This window comes from Diaphorina citri, unplaced genomic scaffold (assembly GCF_000475195.1).
Source record: "Diaphorina citri unplaced genomic scaffold, Diaci psyllid genome assembly version 1.1 scaffold1002, whole genome shotgun sequence".
Taxonomy (NCBI): domain Eukaryota; kingdom Metazoa; phylum Arthropoda; class Insecta; order Hemiptera; family Psyllidae; genus Diaphorina; species Diaphorina citri.
In genome coordinates, this window is record NW_007378433.1 from 24922 (window position 1) to 44369 (window position 19448).

The following is a 19448-nucleotide window of genomic DNA, read 5'->3' on the forward strand; positions in this document are numbered from 1 at the left end:
GCACGTAAAAAGTTGAATGAAAAGTAAAAAAAAAAAAAAAAAAAATCTAAAATCAAAATCACAGGTATAAAATAGAAAATAAAAATAATTTAAACTACCTACTACTGTAGGCCGTGAAGAAAACTGCAAAGTTTGATTCATAGATCTCATCAACAATGGCAGACTGGGAAACTGTTACAATCCTGAGGAAGAAGCCTCAGAAAGCATCGGCTTATAAAACCGAACAGGTAATCCTAAGTCCTTTAATACCTACCTACCATAATAGAGGAAGAAAATTCTCAGTACAAAGGCAGCAGTTATGAACACTCACGCCAGAATTTGCTAGCAGGCAGCTTTGTAACTGTTTTCATGCTTAAACATAACATTCTTGAACTCATTGTAACGAGTAACCACACAAATGCTATCATATTGTGTGTAACATGCCTTCTAGCTGGCACAAGTGTTTGTGCCTGTAGCCTATATGATTGCCCTAAGCTCTACAGTATCTATCTTCTTTAGTCAGACACCTGTGAGCAGCCTAGGATACTTTTTTTCTTTATTTATTTTAGCTCATCAGCTAGATATACTTAGCCTTAAGGTGCTGGCATGGTATATTCATATTTGAGTAGGAAATGAAGGGTGCTTGTGCAGAAGTCATGTCCATCACTGTCCGTGGAATATTGCTACCAAAGGGACTGGCATAAACAAGCAGTGACCAGTGTTATTACAGGGTTAGGTTAAACGCAAGAAGGAGTTTTCACAATTAGAGCAGTGATTAGTGTTATTGTAGGGTTAGGTTAAATACAAAAAAGAGCTTTTCTTTTCCACGGAACACGGAAGTGACTTCTGCATAATTACCAAATGAAGTTAGGAAATCATCATCTCTGCTTGCACACTATGTGGACACTGGGTGTTGAGGATGGGCAAAAAATGGACCAACATAAAGTCAATTCAATGTAAACCTGAGGGTCACCCTTTCTTACCTACATAAAGTTCTGAGTGGACCCCTTAAGGCCCCCGCAGACCCAATTTACTCATAATATACCCCATGATTGTGTTCTTGTGTTTGCAGGCTGTTAATCAGGCCAGAAGGCAAGGCATTCCTGTTGAAACTCAACAAAAATGTAAGTTCAAGCTTGAGACATTAGATATTCCATATTTTCCAAAGAAAACTATGTATTTTGGGGAAATTAGTCAGAGCTTTTGTAATAGATAGAAAGAACTTCTCAACATTATATCCATGATACTACCTTAATTATAAGCTACTGAGGTTTTTAGGTGAGATAAATAATTCTTCAGTGCAAGGTAACCTGTATGCCCTATGAATATTGAAGATGTTCTTTACTACCTAACCCTTGAAGCCCTATTATCATGTGACCACTTTCTCTAATAAATTACTAAATTCCTTGCTTCAGCTGGAATTAAACCCATGTCCTCCTGTTTACCAGGCATGTGCCTTGACCACTATACAACTTAAGCATATAAATTGATGTTTTTTGAATGTTTTTCACTTCCAGTCAACGCAGGAACCAATAAGCAGCCAGGAACCACTAAGAACACAGCTAAACTTGACCGGGAGACTGAAGAATTGAAACATGAAAAAGTTCCTCTGGATCTTGCCAAGCTTCTCATGCAAGGACGTCAAGCCAAAGGCTGGAGTCAGAAAGATTTAGCCACTGTAAGTTCTTGTCAAGAGTTTTCTAAAAAACTATTTTTTATATTTACATTTATTAAAATAAAGAGTTATTACAAAATATTTCTTTTCTAGCAAAATAGGATATATCTAAATTCTCATTTTTCTTTTGCTGGGCAACCAAAGCCTGTAAAAAATTGACCTTTCTTCAAGTGAAAGATGTTGAGAAATATTTTATTTATTGTATGGACGTATTATTTTTTCAAAGGATATACATAGAATACACAACAAAGGAACATTTAATAAAAACAAAAGAAATAACACTTCTATCTACTTATAGAGGTAAACTCGTCAATATTTCTTTTAGTCTGTTTAGAGTTGAAAAATAATAGGTAGCTATATTATGATTTAGTATTCTTGTATTCTATTCTTAGACTCTTATAATCAAAATATAATGGGTCTTTACTCATTATAGAATTTAAATCTTGTGATTAACAAATAATTTTGTTATTTGTTCCTTGTTTTTCAGCTGCTAGAATGGAGTTTGATAAGAAACGTAAATCTCATTACAATGAATTCTACGCTGCCAAACTAGCGCGGAAATCTTGTGTTGTGATTTTAATTGTTTAAAGAAAATCAATGAGAAACCTCAGATAGTGAATGATTATGAAGGAGGCAGAGGTATTCCTAATCAAGCAATTATCGGCAAAATGGAGAGAGCACTTGGTAAGCTATTTTCATTAATTTTGATAACATTTTACAAACCAGTATTGGGCTCCAGATGACCCAATAACACCCAAAACCCAAAAATGAATCGGAGAATTTGCCTTATGTGCTGAATATGTGTACCAAATTCAAAGCAAAGCACATTGCATATACAAGTAATAAAAGGCTTACTAAACAAATCAAACTAACCATTAGTACCTATGTTAATTCATAACAGGTACAAAAATAATAAACAGACCAAACTTGGAAGTCCCAATTCCTTGATTAAGTGCAGTGTGTGACTTTGTATAAGAATAGAGTGAGCTTTAAATAACTACTGAGGTTTTATACTCCCGAAAGTGAAGAGAGAACAAAAACAGGATAGGAGAAAGCCAGTCGTTCCGAGAACAAATATCCCTTCAGGATAAAATCCGCTCCGGGCGGGAATCGAACCCGTGGCCTAGCGCTTACAAGGCAGACGGGCTACCAACCAAACTAACTAGGCTGGTATTTGAGGTTTTGATTTATTCTAAATCTATGTCCATGTCCACACATAGTCAACGGCCTCGATCGACCCGATCAATGTCTGTCTCGACAACATAGATTCACCTCGACGATCGACGGCCATCAACTATGTGTGGACGCAGCTTAATGCTATTCATGGCATAGGACCCTGATAATATTGTCTGCCACTCATCTAGTTTACTAATTTAAAATTTCTCCCAATCCTTTCCCTTCTTCCCCAGGAATTCGTCTGCGAGGTAAGGACAGGGGAAAACCACTCCCGGCCCCTGGGGCAAAGTAGTTCTAAACCCGCGGTGCCATATTACCCGGGATCGGAACATTTACCCCACTTCACCCCCCCACTGCATTCTCTTGGCGAGAAGCTACTTAAGATGTACTATTGGTGAGAAGGTTCTTCTCCTGTGTTAATGAACATTATAGTCAAATCTTACTGAATTCTTCTAATATTGAACCTTGAGTTACTGTAAGTTTCTAATTTAACAATAAAAAAATTATTTGTTTTGACTTCTCCTGTGTTAATGAACACTATAGTCAAATCTTACTGAATTCTTCTAATATTGAACCTTGAGTTACTGTAAGTTTCTAATTTAACAATAAAAAAATTATTTGTTTTGATTTTTTAAAAAAATTTACACTAAAAGTTTGTGTTCTTTTTCAAATAAAAACCTGATCGCTACTCGTTTAAAGAAGCTAGCCACTTGTTTTCACGAGGCTGAGTGTAGACACCTCGTACCTATTCCAAGACGGAAATTGTGGAATATTGCTACCAAAGGAACTGGCATAAACAAGCAGTGACCAGTGTTATTACAGGGTTAGGTTAAACGCAAAAAGGAGTTTTCACAATTAGAGCAGTGATTAGTGTTATTGTAGGGTTAGGTTAAATACAAAAAGGAGCTTTTCTTTTCCACGGACATGTCTTCTGCATAATTACCAAATGAAGTTAGGAAATCATCATCTCTGCTTGCACACTATGTGGACACTGGGTTTAAAGGCTACCTGAGTCTTTGAGATACCAGTGCAAGTGAGAATGGGCAAAAAATGGACCAGCATAAAGTTAACTCAATGTAAACTTGAGGGTCACACTTTCTTACATAAAGTTCTCGGTTGATCCCTTAAGGCCCCCCACAGACCCAATTTACTCATAATATACTCCATGATTGTGTTCTTGTGTTTGCAGGCTGTTAATCAGGCCAGAAGGCAAGGCATTCCTGTTGAAACTCAACAAAAATGTAAGTTCAAGCTTGAGACATTAGATATTCCATATTTTCCAAAGAAAACTATGTATTTAGGGAAATTAGTCAGAGCTTTTGTCATAGATAGAAGGAACTTCTCAACATTATATCCATAATACTACCATAATTATAAGCTACTGAGGTTTTTAGGTGAGATAAATAATTCTTCAGTGCAAGGTAACCTCTATGCCCTATGAATATTGAAGATGTTCTTTACTACCTAACCCTTGAAGCCCTATTATTATGTGACCACTTTCTCTAATAAATGACTGAATTCCTTGCTTCAGCTGGAATTAAACCCATGTCCTCCTGTTTACCAGGCATGTGCCTTGACCACTATACAACTTAAGCATATAAATTGATGTTTTTTGAATGTTTTTCACTTCCAGTCAACGCAGGAACCAATAAGCAGCCAGGAACCACTAAGAACACAGCTAAACTTGACCGGGAGATGGGGAAATTAGTCAGAGCTTTTGTAATAGATAGAAAGAACTTCTCAACATTATATCCATGATACTACCTTAATTATAAGCTACTGAGGTTTTTAGGTGAGATAAATAATTCTTCAGTGCAAGGTAACCTGTATGCCCTATGAATATTGAAGATGTTCTTTACTACCTAACCCTTGAAGCCCTATTATCATGTGACCACTTTCTCTAATAAATTACTAAATTCCTTGCTTCAGCTGGAATTAAACCCATGTCCTCCTGTTTACCAGGCATGTGCCTTGACCACTATACAACTTAAGCATATAAATTGATGTTTTTTGAATGTTTTTCACTTCCAGTCAACGCAGGAACCAATAAGCAGCCAGGAACCACTAAGAACACAGCTAAACTTGACCGGGAGACTGAAGAATTGAAACATGAAAAAGTTCCTCTGGATCTTGCCAAGCTTCTCATGCAAGGACGTCAAGCCAAAGGCTGGAGTCAGAAAGATTTAGCCACTGTAAGTTCTTGTCAAGAGTTTTCTAAAAAACTATTTTTTATATTTACATTTATTAAAATAAAGAGTTATTACAAAATATTTCTTTTCTAGCAAAATAGGATATATCTAAATTCTCATTTTTCTTTTGCTGGGCAACCAAAGCCTGTAAAAAATTGACCTTTCTTCAAGTGAAAGATGTTGAGAAATATTTTATTTATTGTATGGACGTATTATTTTTTCAAAGGATATACATAGAATACACAACAAAGGAACATTTAATAAAAACAAAAGAAATAACACTTCTATCTACTTATAGAGGTAAACTCGTCAATATTTCTTTTAGTCTGTTTAGAGTTGAAAAATAATAGGTAGCTATATTATGATTTAGTATTCTTGTATTCTATTCTTAGACTCTTATAATCAAAATATAATGGGTCTTTACTCATTATAGAATTTTAATCTTGTGTTGTGATTTTAATTGTTTACAGAAAATCAATGAGAAACCTCAGATAGTGAATGATTATGAAGGAGGCAGAGGTATTCCTAATCAAGCAATTATCGGCAAAATGGAGAGAGCACTTGGTAAGCTATTTTCATTAATTTGGATAACATTTTACAAACCAGTATTGGGCTCCAGATGACCCAATAACACCCAAAAATGAATCGGAGAATTTGCCTTATGTGCTGAATATGTGTACCAAATTCCATTAAAATGAAACTAACCATTAGTAAGTTAATTCATAACAGGTACAAAAATAATAAACAGACCAAACTTGGAACTCCCAATTCCTTGATTAAGTGAAGTGCGTGACTTTGTATAAGAATAGAGTGAGCTTTAAGTAACTACCGAGGTGTTATACTCCCGAAAGTGAAGAGAGAACAAAAACAGGATAGGAGAAAGCCAGTCGTTCCGAGAACAAATATCCCTTCAGGATAAAATCCGCTCCGGGCGGGAATCGAACCCGTGGCCTAGCGCTTACAAGGCAGACGGGCTACCAACCAAACTAACTAGGCTGGTATTTGAGGTTTTGATTTATTCTAAATCTATGTCCATGTCCACACATAGTCAACGGCCGTCGATCGACCCGATCGATGTCTGTCTCGACAACATAGATCAATGTCCGTCTCGACAACATAGATCAATGTCTGTCTCGACAACATAGATCAATGTCCGTCTCGACAACATAGATCGATGTCTGTCTCGACAACATAGATCAATGTCCGTCTCGACAACATAGATCGATGTCTGTCTCGACAACATAGTTCGATGTCTGTCTCGACAACATAGATCAATGTCCGTCTCGACAACATAGATCGATGTCTGTCTCGACAACATAGTTCGATGTCTGTCTCGTCAACATAGATCAATGTCCGTCTCGACAACATAGATCGATGTCTGTCTCGACAACATAGATCGATGTCTGTCTCGACAACATAGTTCGATGTCTGTCTCGACAACATAGTTCTATGTCTGTCTCGACAACATAGTTCGATGTCTGTCTCGACAACATAGTTCGATGTCTGTCTCGACAACATAGTTCGATGTCTGTCTCGACAACATAGATCAATGTCCGTCTCGACAACATAGATCGATGTCTGTCTCGACAACATAGATCGATGTCTGTCTCAACAACATAGATCGATGTCTGTCTCAACAACATAGATCGATGTCCGTCTCGACAACATAGATCAATTTCTGTCTCGACAACATAGATCAATGTCCGTCTCGACAACATAGATCGATGTCTGTCTCGACAACATAGATCGATGTCTGTCTCGACAAGACTAGATTTCGTTCGAGTGACGTCATCTACCGCTTCAACCGGTGGTCGGGTAGAGAAACTCATTCAAAACGTTGCCCCGGTTGCCCGTTGAACGCAAAATTTATGACAAATAACGAACCGCTGTGATAATCTCGCCAGCGAGGGGAAATCAAACGGTTTATCATACATCGCTTTTAAAGAGGTGACTCGACAATCGACGGCCATCAACTATGTGTGGACACAGCTTAATGCTATTCATGGAATAGGACCCTGATAATATTGTCTGCCACCCATCTAATTTACTAATTCTAAATTTCTCCCAATCCTTTCCCTTCTTCCCCAGGAATTCGTCTGCGAGGTAAGGACAGGGGAAAACCACTCCCGGCCCCTGGGGCAAAGTAGTTCTAAACCCGCGGTGCCATATTACCCGGGATCGGAACATTTACCCCACTTCACCCCCCCACTGCATTCTCTTGGCGAGAAGCTACTTAAGATGTACTATTGGTGAGAAGGTACTTCTCCTGTGTTAATGAACACTATAGTCAAATCTTACTGAATTCTTCTAATATTGAACCTTGAGTTACTGTAAGTTTCTAATTTAACAATAAAAAAATTATTTGTTTTGATTTTTTAAAAAAATTTACACTAAAAGTTTGTGTTCTTTTTCAAATAAAAACCTGATCGCTACTCGTTTAAAGAAGCTAGCCACTTGTTTTCACGAGGCTGAGTGTAGAGAAATGCTCCACATGTAATAAGTAATAGCAATAATAATAAGGTATAACTTATGAAAGTGGAAAAAAAAGGAGTCAGTGGTCACACAGACATTTGAAATGTGAATAATTAGTAATAGGTTATTCGTACATTTGGTATATTAAAAATCTCTCCCTTCCGCGAAAAAAAAAATCCCAGTAAAAATCACGATTGGAGGGAAAAAATCACGGAAAAAATGTCATCAAAACAAAAATTCAATGTTGCCAAATGAAATTTCCTTTGTTGCCAAGTTAAAAACAAAGGAACGTTCGAAAAACTTTCAGAACATTGTGTAGAACACTCACGAAGCGAATCCCGAGTTGCCGAGTGAACCCGGGATTCGCGAATCCCGGATTTGTGTGTAGAACCCAGCATTAGCCTTCTAGCTGGCACAAGTGTTTGTGCCTGTAGCCTATATGATTGCCCTAAGCTCTACAGTATCTATCTTCTTTAGTCAGACACCTGACAGTTGAATAGTATACGGGAAAAGCATGAGAGCCCAATTATTTAAGAGAAAAATTGAAACCCCTTGAAAAAATATTCTCAAATGAGAAAAATCGCAAAGCATTGGTATCTGAAGTTTCCCCACGGACTATTCACCCGCGCGCGGGGGCCCGGCCTGTGCAAGATCTATCAAAAGACAACAGGCAAAATAACGGCAGAGCCCGGGGACTCCAGAGAGGAGGTTGAACGGGAAGGACATTGCCTTACATTGGCGGGGATACCAGCAAATGTCCTTCCATTGGCATGAGTAGGGTGCTGGGGGGATCCAGACGATGAAAGCTGCCTTACCATGCCGGAGCCGAGCTGCTGGAGAAGGCTCGAGTTGGAACATTGTGACGGACGCCGGGAGCGGATGCTTTGCATGCTGCCTCCGCCGAATGAGAGGAAGGGTACGCTGCTGCTCGTGTTGGGCATGCTGCCACCCTGTGGGGGAAAGGAGAGGGTCAGGGGACGGATGTACAGAGAGCAGCAAGCGTCAGAGCTTTGAGTGGTATTAGTGCCCCTTCAATATCGTAACTTTCGTTGAGGTGTGAGCTTCAGAGCTTTCTTCCATAGCGTTATTTCTCATGGCGCTGCCCATATCACACGCTCTGACGCTTGACGCCCTCCGTATGTTCTGTACTCTTAGATAACTGTGAAATGCATAGTTCTGTGGGCGTCACCCCTACGGCTAATTGTTGGACTTTGCAAAAGTTGTCACGTGATATCACAGAGGAAACATGAACTGGTTCGCTATCAATAGTGGCGGTGACGCCATTTTGACAACAAAATATCATGCAAGGTTTCAGGAACAAACCAAATCTTTATCGGTTCTTTCCTAAATTTGACGGACACACTGAAAAAAGGGGTTGTACCTGTTGTAGTATACCAACTTGCAAAAAATTAAACAGCATGCGGTTAATACAGGTACCTTTTCTTTACTGGTTAGGTAAATATGTTACGGTGAACACAACACCTGTAGTAAGAATCAGTACAGTTTGGACTCCGTCCATTTTCTAAATCATTGTCAAGCTGCCTGAAATTTCCGAAGAAATATTGTCAGCTGTGGAGAAGACTTTTTACAAATGCTCCATACTCTCCATAACCATAACTCCAAATCAAGGTGGGAATTACATTTGTGATTCAGTTGAGAGTCCAAAGTCTTCCAATTCTTACTACTTTTTCGTTTTTTTACAACTATGTCACACCAAACCTCTAATATCTACTACTACTGAAAACCTACCTGACTTCCCTGTAGATACTTTGATGAAATCCCAGGTTGGCTTTTTGGTGATATACCTACTTCAATCTGACAAAATTTTGTAGGCAGAATTCTATCAACCACTTTCAAACAGCCAAAACTCAAAACTCACCTTTGATGAAAAACCGAAGCGGATTAGGTCTATAAACAGATGAAATGTCTATACTTACCCACGAGAAGAAGCATTTAAGAGAAAAAAACTAAGCAGTAGAAGGAATAAGAGGCATTTAAGAGATAACTATGTAGAAGAATGAACAAAGTCAGAAAGAGTTCGGAAGTTAGGAATGTAAATAGCGTGATAGGAAGAGTCAAGGTAACATATTTCTCGTATGAAAACAATGATAGGCAACGTTCCATTTCCTACCACCATGAAAATTCCAAGAAGAACACACGGCTATTCGATCGTAATATTTACATATTTGTAATAATTATAACTCAAAGACGCTTTTAAAACTAAAGAGACTCTTCGATCGAATATTTGACCGTATTTTCATTCTGACATTTTCATGGTGTAATGGTGGGGAATGATGAAATGAAACAATGGTAGGCAACGTTCTATTTCCTCATTTCCTACCACCATGAAAATTCCAAGAAGAACACACGGCTATTCGATCGTAATATTTACATATTTGTAATAATTATAACTCAAAGAAATAAACTTTATTTAATAAAGAGATACCAATGGATAAATTTCGTTCTGACGTGAGATGTTACAGTCCCCCATAACTGTTATACAGGTGTCCAAAAGTGACAATACCAAACGTTAGGTGATAACCTGACAACTTTCTGCGCATGAGCAGAAACCAAAAATCGTTTTCGTTATCATTATAGATGGTTATAAGGAATTGCAAAATCTCACTATTAAATTTGTCAATTTGTCTCCTCCCAAAAAATAGGACTCAATCGATAAAGGTGGGACTGAAAGTTGCAATAGTGTTCTTTATTTCTTCTTTGCTCTCATATTACGAGTATCTCGAGCTTTTCATCATAACGAATTCAGTTCACCTTTCTTTGTTCTCCTTTTTTTACCTAAACTTTGATTGTTTGCTTTTTCCACCTTTTTTTTTCTCAAGGCTGAGCGGGTCCCGTTATCCCGTACCTCATTCCATCACGAAAATTTCCAACCGGAATTGAACACCATAAAACCTTTATCAATTGACGCCCTGAAAATGTATCTACATTCTAGGCCATTGGGAAGGCCACCTAAACTTTGATTGTTTGCTTTTTCCACCTATTTTTCTCTCAAGGCTGAGCGGGTCCCGTTATCCCGTAACTCATTTTATGTCGAAAAGTTCCAACCGGAATTGAACACCATAAAACCTTTATCAATTGACGCCTCGAAAATGTATCTACATTCTAGGCCATTGGGAAGGAGGTGAAAGTTAAAAAACAAATACTCAAATAAACCCGAAAAAAATTATCGAGAAAAAGTAAAAACAAGGAAGTACCTAGTAAAACATTACTTTCCTGCCTACAGGATAAGGAAAGTAAAAATGTAAGACAAAGGGGAAAAAAGTGAAGATCCTCCCTCGTAACTTTCATAAAAATGAGATTGTTTATTGCTCATACTTAAAAACTAAAAACAGAATAAAAAGAATTGTACAGAATACGTAAAGACAAAATCAACTCTGAAAAGGGAATAGCTAACATGAAATGTATTTATAAGTGGGTCTCGATCTTGCAACCTCCACCTTGCTAGCCCTATATAAATATAAGGTGGTACGTCAAAATCTCTGAAAATTTCAAGTGGTACGTGTTTACTAAAAGGTTGAGAACCCCTGCGCTAGGCCATTACTATACTATAATAATTCTTCTAGAAGTTCTGTAAAATATAGATACCCTTTGGTTCTCCTTTTCAAGTAAAAACACATCATTCTTTATTTTCCGCAAAGAAATAATAACCAATTGTAATCATTCCTATAAATATGTACCTACATTGTCAGCTAACCCAACTTGATTTAGGTTTAGGTCTGCAAAACTTGAACCTCTCGCTTCACATCTTCATACAAAGCTAAATTTCTTACTCACTTTTTCGTTGTCAGTTGTGATTCGAGTTTTGTGAGACAATTTATTAAACAGCAACCACCCTGTAGAATAAAGTTATCAAATTGAGAATTTAGATTGAAATATTTGGCAGATGTGATTCCACGTGCTTACAATATTAAACTCAGCTCGTCAGAATTTTACCTTTACTTCTCCTTCTCCTCTTCCTGTTTTTATTCTTCCTTCTTCTTCTTTTTCTTTTTTCTTCTTCTTCTTTTTCTTCTTCTCCTCCTTCTCCTTCTTCTTCTTCTTCTTCTCCTCATTCATCTTCTTCTCCTCCTCCTCCTTCTTCTTCTCCTCCTTCTTCTTCTTCTCCTCCTCCTTCTTCTCCTCCTTCTTCTTCTCCTCCTCCTCCTTCTTCTCCTCCTGCTCCTCCTTCTTCTTCTCCTCCTCCTCCTCCTTCTTCTCCTCCTTCTTCTCCTCCTTCTTCTTTTTCTTTTCCTCTCTATTCCTTCACCTTTCCTTCTCTATTTTCCATCCACCGCGTTCTCCAAGGCTTCTTCCTCCCCTTTCCTGCTCCTGTACCTTTCTCTATATCATGTTCTCGTATCTCCTCTTTCCTCGACCTTTCTTCTTTTTAGTCCGTCCTTCCTTTATTATTACAATAGTAATAAAAAGGTATAAGGGACGGACTATTGTATTCGCCTCGGTGTCGCCATACCTAAGAGAGCCACTCGCGCTCAGCCAGTCTGACTGATCTCAGATTTAGGTTTGAAAGACAGGCAGAACGTATGTGGCGGAAAAAGCTTCAGACCTAGATCTGTCAGACGGTCTGATAGACTTGAGTCGCAAGATTTTCCCGCCACACACGTTCCAATTGTCTGGATCTGTCAGACAGTCTGGGCGTAAGTGGCTGGCTTAACACCGAGCTCAGCTCAGAAAATAATTCGACTTGGTAATCCCTAAGCCTAAGCTTTAACAAAAAAGATACCGATAGAATTGGACACTTAATTACCTATGTTGGAATCTTTTTCTATCAACAGTTATTGGTCGGGACCACACTCTGGGTTTAAACAAAACTTGGTTTAAATTAACCCTTGATTGTGGCTCCGGCCATTAGAGCAGTAATAATACCTTTTAAAAAAATTGTCAACTTCGATCAAAAATCCAAACTACACCCAACACAAAGGTTCAAAACATTTAACAAGGAAATAAAATTTGAAAGACTCCCAACCGTAAAACACATTAAAAACACAAACTGTCAAATAACAAACATACCGAAGTATAGAAAGAAAGAAAGAAAAAAAATTGAGTTTTTTAGAGCAAAGAGGGGTTAATTTGAACATCATGGTGTCATGGGTTGAGAATGCGTAGACGGTAAATCCAAACTACACCCAACACAAAGGTTCAAAACATTTAACAAGGAAATAAAATTTGAAAGACTCCCAACCGTGAAACACATTAAAAACACAAACTGTCAAATAACAAACATACCGAAGTATAGAAAGAAAGAAAAAGAATTGAGTTTTTTTAGAGCAAAGAGGGGTTAATTTGAACATCATGGTGTCATGGGTTGAGAATGCGTAGACGGGTCTGTGATAACCCGTTTGTTGTCCATGTAGAAGGTATCGGGTTTCGATTCCCAATTTCGGTAAAAAAAAAGAAGGAAAAAAAAGAGAGAGAGAAAGCGTAGACGGGTCAGTGGTAACCCGTTTGTTGTCCATGTAGAAGGTATCGGGTTTCGATTCCCAATTTCGGTAAAAAAAAGAAGGAAAAAAAAGAGAGAAATAAAACATTGGAATTTCCTTTGCGAATATTTCAAAGGGTTACTTTCTGGTGTTCTTGTGTTGACCCAGCAGTTCATTGGGTAGTACTGTGCTTCTAATAATTCTTACCTACCTCTTATTTCCCACCCAATGTCAGACATACTACGGGATTTGCATGCTACAGACTTGTAGCCCAATGTAGCTTAGCAGATATCTTATTGAAAAAAAAACAGGTGTTCTAGTTGAAAACTAAACGCTTCTTTTCAAAAGAACACCCAAGTTGAGCAACGCCGAGCGTGTCCTGGGTGACCGTATTGGCATGTCTCTATTACATGACATTCCATGATGTGGTTATAAAATAGTGGTAACTCATTCCACCTCTTTAACATGCAGTATAATCTTATTTTATAATCAAGAAATTGAAAGAATCAATGAGAAATTAAAAACAATTGAGTTTAGAAAAACAACATAAGACTATCGCTTCGAAACGAGATTTTAAAAGGGGTTTTAGAGAGATATTGAAACTCTTACATTAGATATTTACCAGAAATCAATGAACATACAACAATCTTAATATCGAAAAAACTTCTATTTAAGGGACGAGTTTCTTTACTCCCACCACCAACAACGCAACGGTCGAATCGTTTCAAGTGGTTGACAAATTTCATTTCTAAGGATACGAACAGCATTCTGACTTCTGACCGTAATCAGGATCTTTCCGACTAGATTTTAATCGACCTTTTATTTATAATTTTTACCCATTTGCAACTGTTCCATTGATTAGTGTTTGTTAGTTCATTCAGAAAATTTGAAGCGGCTCTAGCGATTTCGAGTGTAAACAGAGGCCATCCAAGAGCAAACAACACCCGTATTTATGAACAATATACTGTCTCTCAAGTAGCATTGAAGCATCAATTCCAAACATCTGATGGGTCAAAATAGACAACAGTCTGAGAGCAAGGATTGTTGTTCATTAATACGGGTGCAGGCGAGGTCTTTCTTGGATTCAGCAGACCACGAAAGAACACTGAAGCAAAGCAACATCAAGCATGGCGTACAGGTGGACAGGTGACCGTCTGGTCACGTGAGCTGGCTAATTTGGGGATTATTTGGTTTTGAATTGAACTCAGGTGGCCATTGAGTTTCACTTCTCCATGAGGCAAAGCAAGCTCTCATAGTTACAGCCCCGATTAGCCCCTGCCAGTATAAAACAATTGGACAGCTGTGATTCATTTACCATTGGATAGAACTCTTTTGTAGCAACTGATGCTAAAAAGCATCATCCTAGCTTTAATAATTAGTTATTAGTTTGAATCGACTCTTTTTTTTTTCTAAATTGAAGGGTTCTCTTGAAGAAGCTCTTCCGCCCAACTTGAGACAAAACTCGTCAGTACACAAAAAAAGCAAACTCTGAGGCTTAGTTATTGTAGGGACAAACAACCCTAAAGGTTGGGTTAAGTATATACGAAACTATAATCCATGTGTCAGTACAAGAAGATCCTTTTGAAATCTCCTATTTCACAGAGGTAGCACAATTATGATATCAGAGTGGTTTTCTCCGCAAAATCATCGGGAAAAAAGAACTTTTACAAAGTTCTCAAGAAAACTTTATTAATATATCAAGTTTTCAAGTACTAATGTACTATATAGCTTTTAAATCTAGATGGTAACTAATTACTTTATTGATAGTTTTCTTCTGAGAATAGATCAGTTGCGCTTACTTGGGTGATGTTTCAAAGTCATCATAGAGCAGGAAAAATGAGGACCAACGGAATTTTTCTTTTTCTTATACGACTTCTAAATACCTACCGAGATAAATCGATTTAAAAAATACCGGTAAATCGTGAAGTTTGACGTCACGGCATACACTCCCGTAGGCGATGACGTCATAATTCATGACTCCCGCTACGTTTGTTTGTGCGCAAGCGTTTCTGCGCATTTAGACGTGAAATCTAACGTCACAACTCTTTGAACTTTTTCATTAGAACGGCAATTAAAAATTGAATTTTCGACCTTTGAAAGTTACTTTTTCGGAGTTTTGACCCATTTTAGAAGCAAAACACGCATGAAATGAAACCGTTATAAAATATACATTCGACATTCAAACAAATTCATTCAGGTGTTGGAGGAAATAAGGTTTTTACAAATTTAGAATGCTTCATTACTTTTTCGATATTAGATTTGTGAATATTAGAACATTTTCAATATCCGTGAATGTTGGTAAACTTATGATTGTTGACATCTCTCAGGTATTTTATTATTAGTTATTACCTACCGAATTTTGTTTGTATTCCACCTCAATTCGGTAGTTCTGTCAAAGAAAATTTTCTAGGCTAGTGAATATACAGCTTGGTACTACTTAGTGTGAGCATGCTTGAATATCGTTTTTATAATTATTAATTAAAGTTTTATCAAAACTAAATTTGGAAGTACCTACAATAAAAACCTATTTAATTCTGCAGAAATAGATCAGTTGCGCTTACTTGGGTGATGTTTCAAAGTCGTAGAGCAGGAAAAATGAGGGCCAACGGATTTTTTCTTTTTCTTCTACGACTTCTAGATACCGAGATAAATCGATTTGAAAAATGCCGGTAAATCGTGAATTTTGACGTCACGGCATACGCTCCCGTAGGCGATGACGTCATAATTCATGACTCTCCCTTCGTTTGTTGTGCGCAAGCGTTTCTGCGCATTTTGACGTGATATCTGACGTCACAACTCTTTGAACTTTTTCATTAGAACGGCAATTAAAAATTGGATTATTTAGAATATTTAGGTTTTGTCCATCATAATGAAAATGCAACTATTTTATAGGTTAGTACCTATTTATAAATTTAAAATTGGAAGTTGTGTTTATTTTATGAGAAGATAGAATTGTTGAACCTAGGAATGAAGTGATGGTATTTACATGATGAAACAACAATAGTGTAATATGTACAAAGTAAACTCATATAGTTTTATCATTTAGAATATTTAGGTTTTGTCCATCATAATGAAAATGCAACTGTTTTATAGGTTAGTATTTATAAATTTAAAATTGGAAGTTGTGCTTATTTTATGAGAAGATGGAATTGTTGAACCTAGGAATGAAGTGATGGTATTTACATGATGAAACAACAATAGTGTGTAATATGTACAAAGTAAACTCATATAGTTTTGAACAAAAGAAAGATGTGTAACACATCTTTGTACACCAAATGAAATTATGCAGCAGTTTAGAAGAAGTTGGGAATCAGTGGAAAAACCAGATCAAAAGAAAGATGTGTAACACATCTTTGTACACCAAATGAAATTATGCAGCAGTTTAGAAGAAGTTGGGAATCAGTGGAAAAACCAGAATATAGTTTTGAATAAAAGATGTGTAACACATCTTTGTACACCAAATGAAATTATGCAGCAGTTTAGAAGAAGTTGGGAATCAGTGGAAAAACCAGACGTAAACACATTGTATTTGCTAACTTCTCTTATTATGAAAAGTGCTATTGCCAAAGGCAACTTTTTCAAACAATGTAGGTAAACAGTAAATCAATATAACCAAAAATGTTTTCCCTTTTAGAAGCTTCATAGCAATCATAGCACTTTTTAGGTTGAGAATAAAAGAGGGGGTTGTCTTTCTATGTTTACATCTGGTTTCTGGTTACACCAGCGAAATAAAAAAAAAAGATGAAAGAATTTTCCAATACACTTAAGAATAAGGGGGTGGGAACCATGTTTATATTTACAAGTGTGTATGTATGTGTGTAGGAATTTTTATGTACATGGATATTTTAGACTGCTTCAGAAAGGATTCTAGCCTTTCAGGTTCCTGTAATATTTTTGTACAATTTATCAACAGGTAGGTATGAAAAGATTTCCCTAAAAAAAAAAAAAAACTTCGAAGTATCAACATATTACACTTACTTAATGAAGAATTATTTACTTGTTTACTTTCACAAAGAAGTTTGCTGATAAAATTACAACTTTTAATAAATTAAGAAGAGAAAATTTCTGAAAGACGACGAAGGAACCATAAAAGAAGTCCTCCAGTTTCTTAAAAGAAACAACTACCTGAAAAACTTGTAATTTTTTTTCCACATAAAATTACAACTTTTAATAAATTAAGAAGAGAAAATATTGTTTTGTACCCGCGGTAGTAGAAAAGATTTCCATGTACATAAACTTTCCAAGTTATATTGTGTAGAGGTGGAAATAGAAAGCAACAGATCTTCAAGAGTCAAAATCAAAAGGCGAAAAGAAAACTAAACAGAAGAACCATAGGGAGTTGAGTAAATATTTAGGAACTTTGCAGTGGCAAAAGACGTCAAGGTAAATAAGAAGAGAAAATATTGTTTTGTACCCGGTAGCAGAAAAGATTTCCATGTACATAAACTTTCCAAGTTATATTGTGTAGAGGTGGAAATAGAAGGCAACAGATCTTCAAGAGTCAAAATGAAAAGGCGAAAAGAAAACTAAACAGAAGAACCATAGGGAGTTGAGTAAATATTTAGGAACTTTGCAGTGGCAAAAGACGTCAAGGTAACTTTAGTGCACGGAGAACTACAAGTATTTCCAATATATCTCTGGTCTTGGGCTTGGAAACTCTTTGAGCTGTTAATCTAGGTACTTCATTACGTTGTTCATAAACTCTCCAGGAGACACCTGATTGTGGTCATGACCATTTGCAGTATATAATTGAATGCCTCTTATAATACTCCCATAGAATCTTTGAATCATGAAGTTTCTTCAATAAATGCACCAGTTAGGATACAAAAGCCACCAAAGTTGCAATCAGTGGCGTAGCGTCCATGTACGGCGTGTATGGCGGCCATACACTCAAAAATTCCACTCAAATACCCTTAAATATTGACTTTAAGTAATTGTCTATTGTATTCTTGTTCGATAGATATTATGATAGAAATTAGTGTCCGCCCTACACTTAGAGTTAGACCACGCTACGCCACTGGTTGCAATATTTGTAGACATTGTAGAGACAATCAGAAAATCCGGCCTCCCATCCATCTCTTTTGACTGTTTCCTCTTCTCCAAGGTTGGTGTCGTATCTCTTGAACTTCTAATGAGATAGAGATAGCACGAGGTAAATTCAACCTCTCCCGGGGCGTCTTAACGTTTTGTTTGCTAACTTTAATACAGTCTGAAAGGTAACCTTTTTTTTCCTACTTTGTGTGCTTTTTTGTGAACTTTTTTCTTTCTTTGTTTTTACTAAAAGGTTACAAAGTTGGAGCGGTAAATAATGTGGGATTTGAACCGACTTGCGTATCGCCTTCGGACAGTTTCCTTCCTTTTCCTTGATTGAATTTTTAAAGAAGATGGGCAAAAAATACTCTGTGAAGGCACGGGATAGCATTCTGTTGGAAAGGGTTGATTCTTACCAATAAGATAAGTATCTAAATGTAACATAATATGTAACATTGTCCCTTTAGAAGAGCACAGAAAAGTACACTTACTTGTGAAATAGATACCGTATTTGAATAAAATCCCAGCCAAATGATACTGAAAACACCTTGATGCCATCTAAACTGTCTCTTATAAAAATAGAGGCACTTACCATACGAATAGCTTTATTAAAATATTTGAAGTAAGTAGGTAAATACTAAACTAAAATATAGTATTCTATATAGCATGCAAAGGCTAGCGATTTCCAAACTGTGTGAAAGCTCGTTCTTACGGCTCAACTTTTTGTTGAAAATTTGAACAAACATGAGTTCAACATAAAGTTGAACCCTGAGATCGCGCCTTGGACATTTGGTCCTTCGGGCCGGATATTTGACATTTGGTCCTTCGGGCCAGATATTTAATATTTGGTCCTTCGGGCCAGATATTTAATATTTGGTCCTTCGGGCCAGATATTTAATATTTGGTCCTTCGGGCCGGATATTTGACATTTGGTCCTTCGGGCCGGATATTTAATATTTGGTCCTTTAGGGCCGGATTGGAGGAGAATTTGAAGGATAAGTGGACAATTCAGATAGTTGCAAAATAGTTCTTGAGAAAGCTTAATAAGATCACGTACTTGATGATATGGGGAGAGGGATTGTGAAACTCTGGCCGGAAATTAGGGAATCTTAACCTACTGACGTCCATGGAAACTCACACCACTGCTTTGAAAGGATGGGACGAAGAGTAGATTAGAAAGGAGAAAAAATTGATCGGAAATTCTGCATAATTGAATGTCACCCATATTGTTTGTTTTGTTTTTTTTTTTTTTTGTGTTTTTTGTTTTTTGTTTTTTTTTTTTTTATTCATTTCTCGGAGTGCAAATTTTACTCGGCAATGCTTTCCATCCAGAGTTGAGCATGTTTTAGCAACTCCTATTCAAAACCAGTTTGGAAATAGCTGAATTTTCTGCACAAGATAAAAAGGCACTTAACAATGTAAAGTCTCAATCTAGCTATTATAACTAGGTGTGCATTGAAAGGAAGATTGTCAACTAGAAAGACGGGA

The 19448-nt window shown here is 37.0% G+C and overlaps 3 protein-coding genes across 3 annotated transcripts in view; 2 read left to right on the top strand and 1 right to left on the bottom strand.

Moving 5' to 3' along the window:
• Nucleotides 1-20: 20 nt before the first annotated feature.
• LOC103513642 (endothelial differentiation-related factor 1 homolog) lies at nt 21-3325 on the top strand. Its single transcript, XM_008478488.3, has 5 exons — nt 21-227; nt 1052-1103; nt 1497-1657; nt 2245-2338; nt 3064-3325. Exons 1-5 carry the CDS (start codon nt 156-158, stop codon nt 3120-3122), a joined length of 438 nt encoding a protein of 145 aa, XP_008476710.1. The 5' UTR covers nt 21-155; the 3' UTR covers nt 3123-3325.
• Nucleotides 3326-3958: 633 nt separating this feature from the next.
• Nucleotides 3959-7415, top strand: LOC103513644 (endothelial differentiation-related factor 1 homolog). The gene is made up of 4 exons (XM_017445902.2): nt 3959-4071; nt 4862-5022; nt 5490-5583; nt 7108-7415. Exons 1-4 carry the CDS (start codon nt 3996-3998, stop codon nt 7164-7166), a joined length of 390 nt encoding a protein of 129 aa, XP_017301391.1. The 5' UTR covers nt 3959-3995; the 3' UTR covers nt 7167-7415.
• Nucleotides 7416-7964: 549 nt separating this feature from the next.
• The window catches only part of LOC103513646, a 66299-nt gene continuing 54815 nt past the window's right edge, over nt 7965-19448 (bottom strand). The window contains exons 13-14 of the mRNA XM_026826791.1: nt 8226-8441; nt 7965-7976 (exon numbers count right to left, since the gene is read on the bottom strand). Of these exons, the coding sequence (XP_026682592.1) occupies nt 7965-7976; nt 8226-8441 (228 nt within the window). The remainder of the gene's footprint in view (nt 7977-8225; nt 8442-19448) is intronic.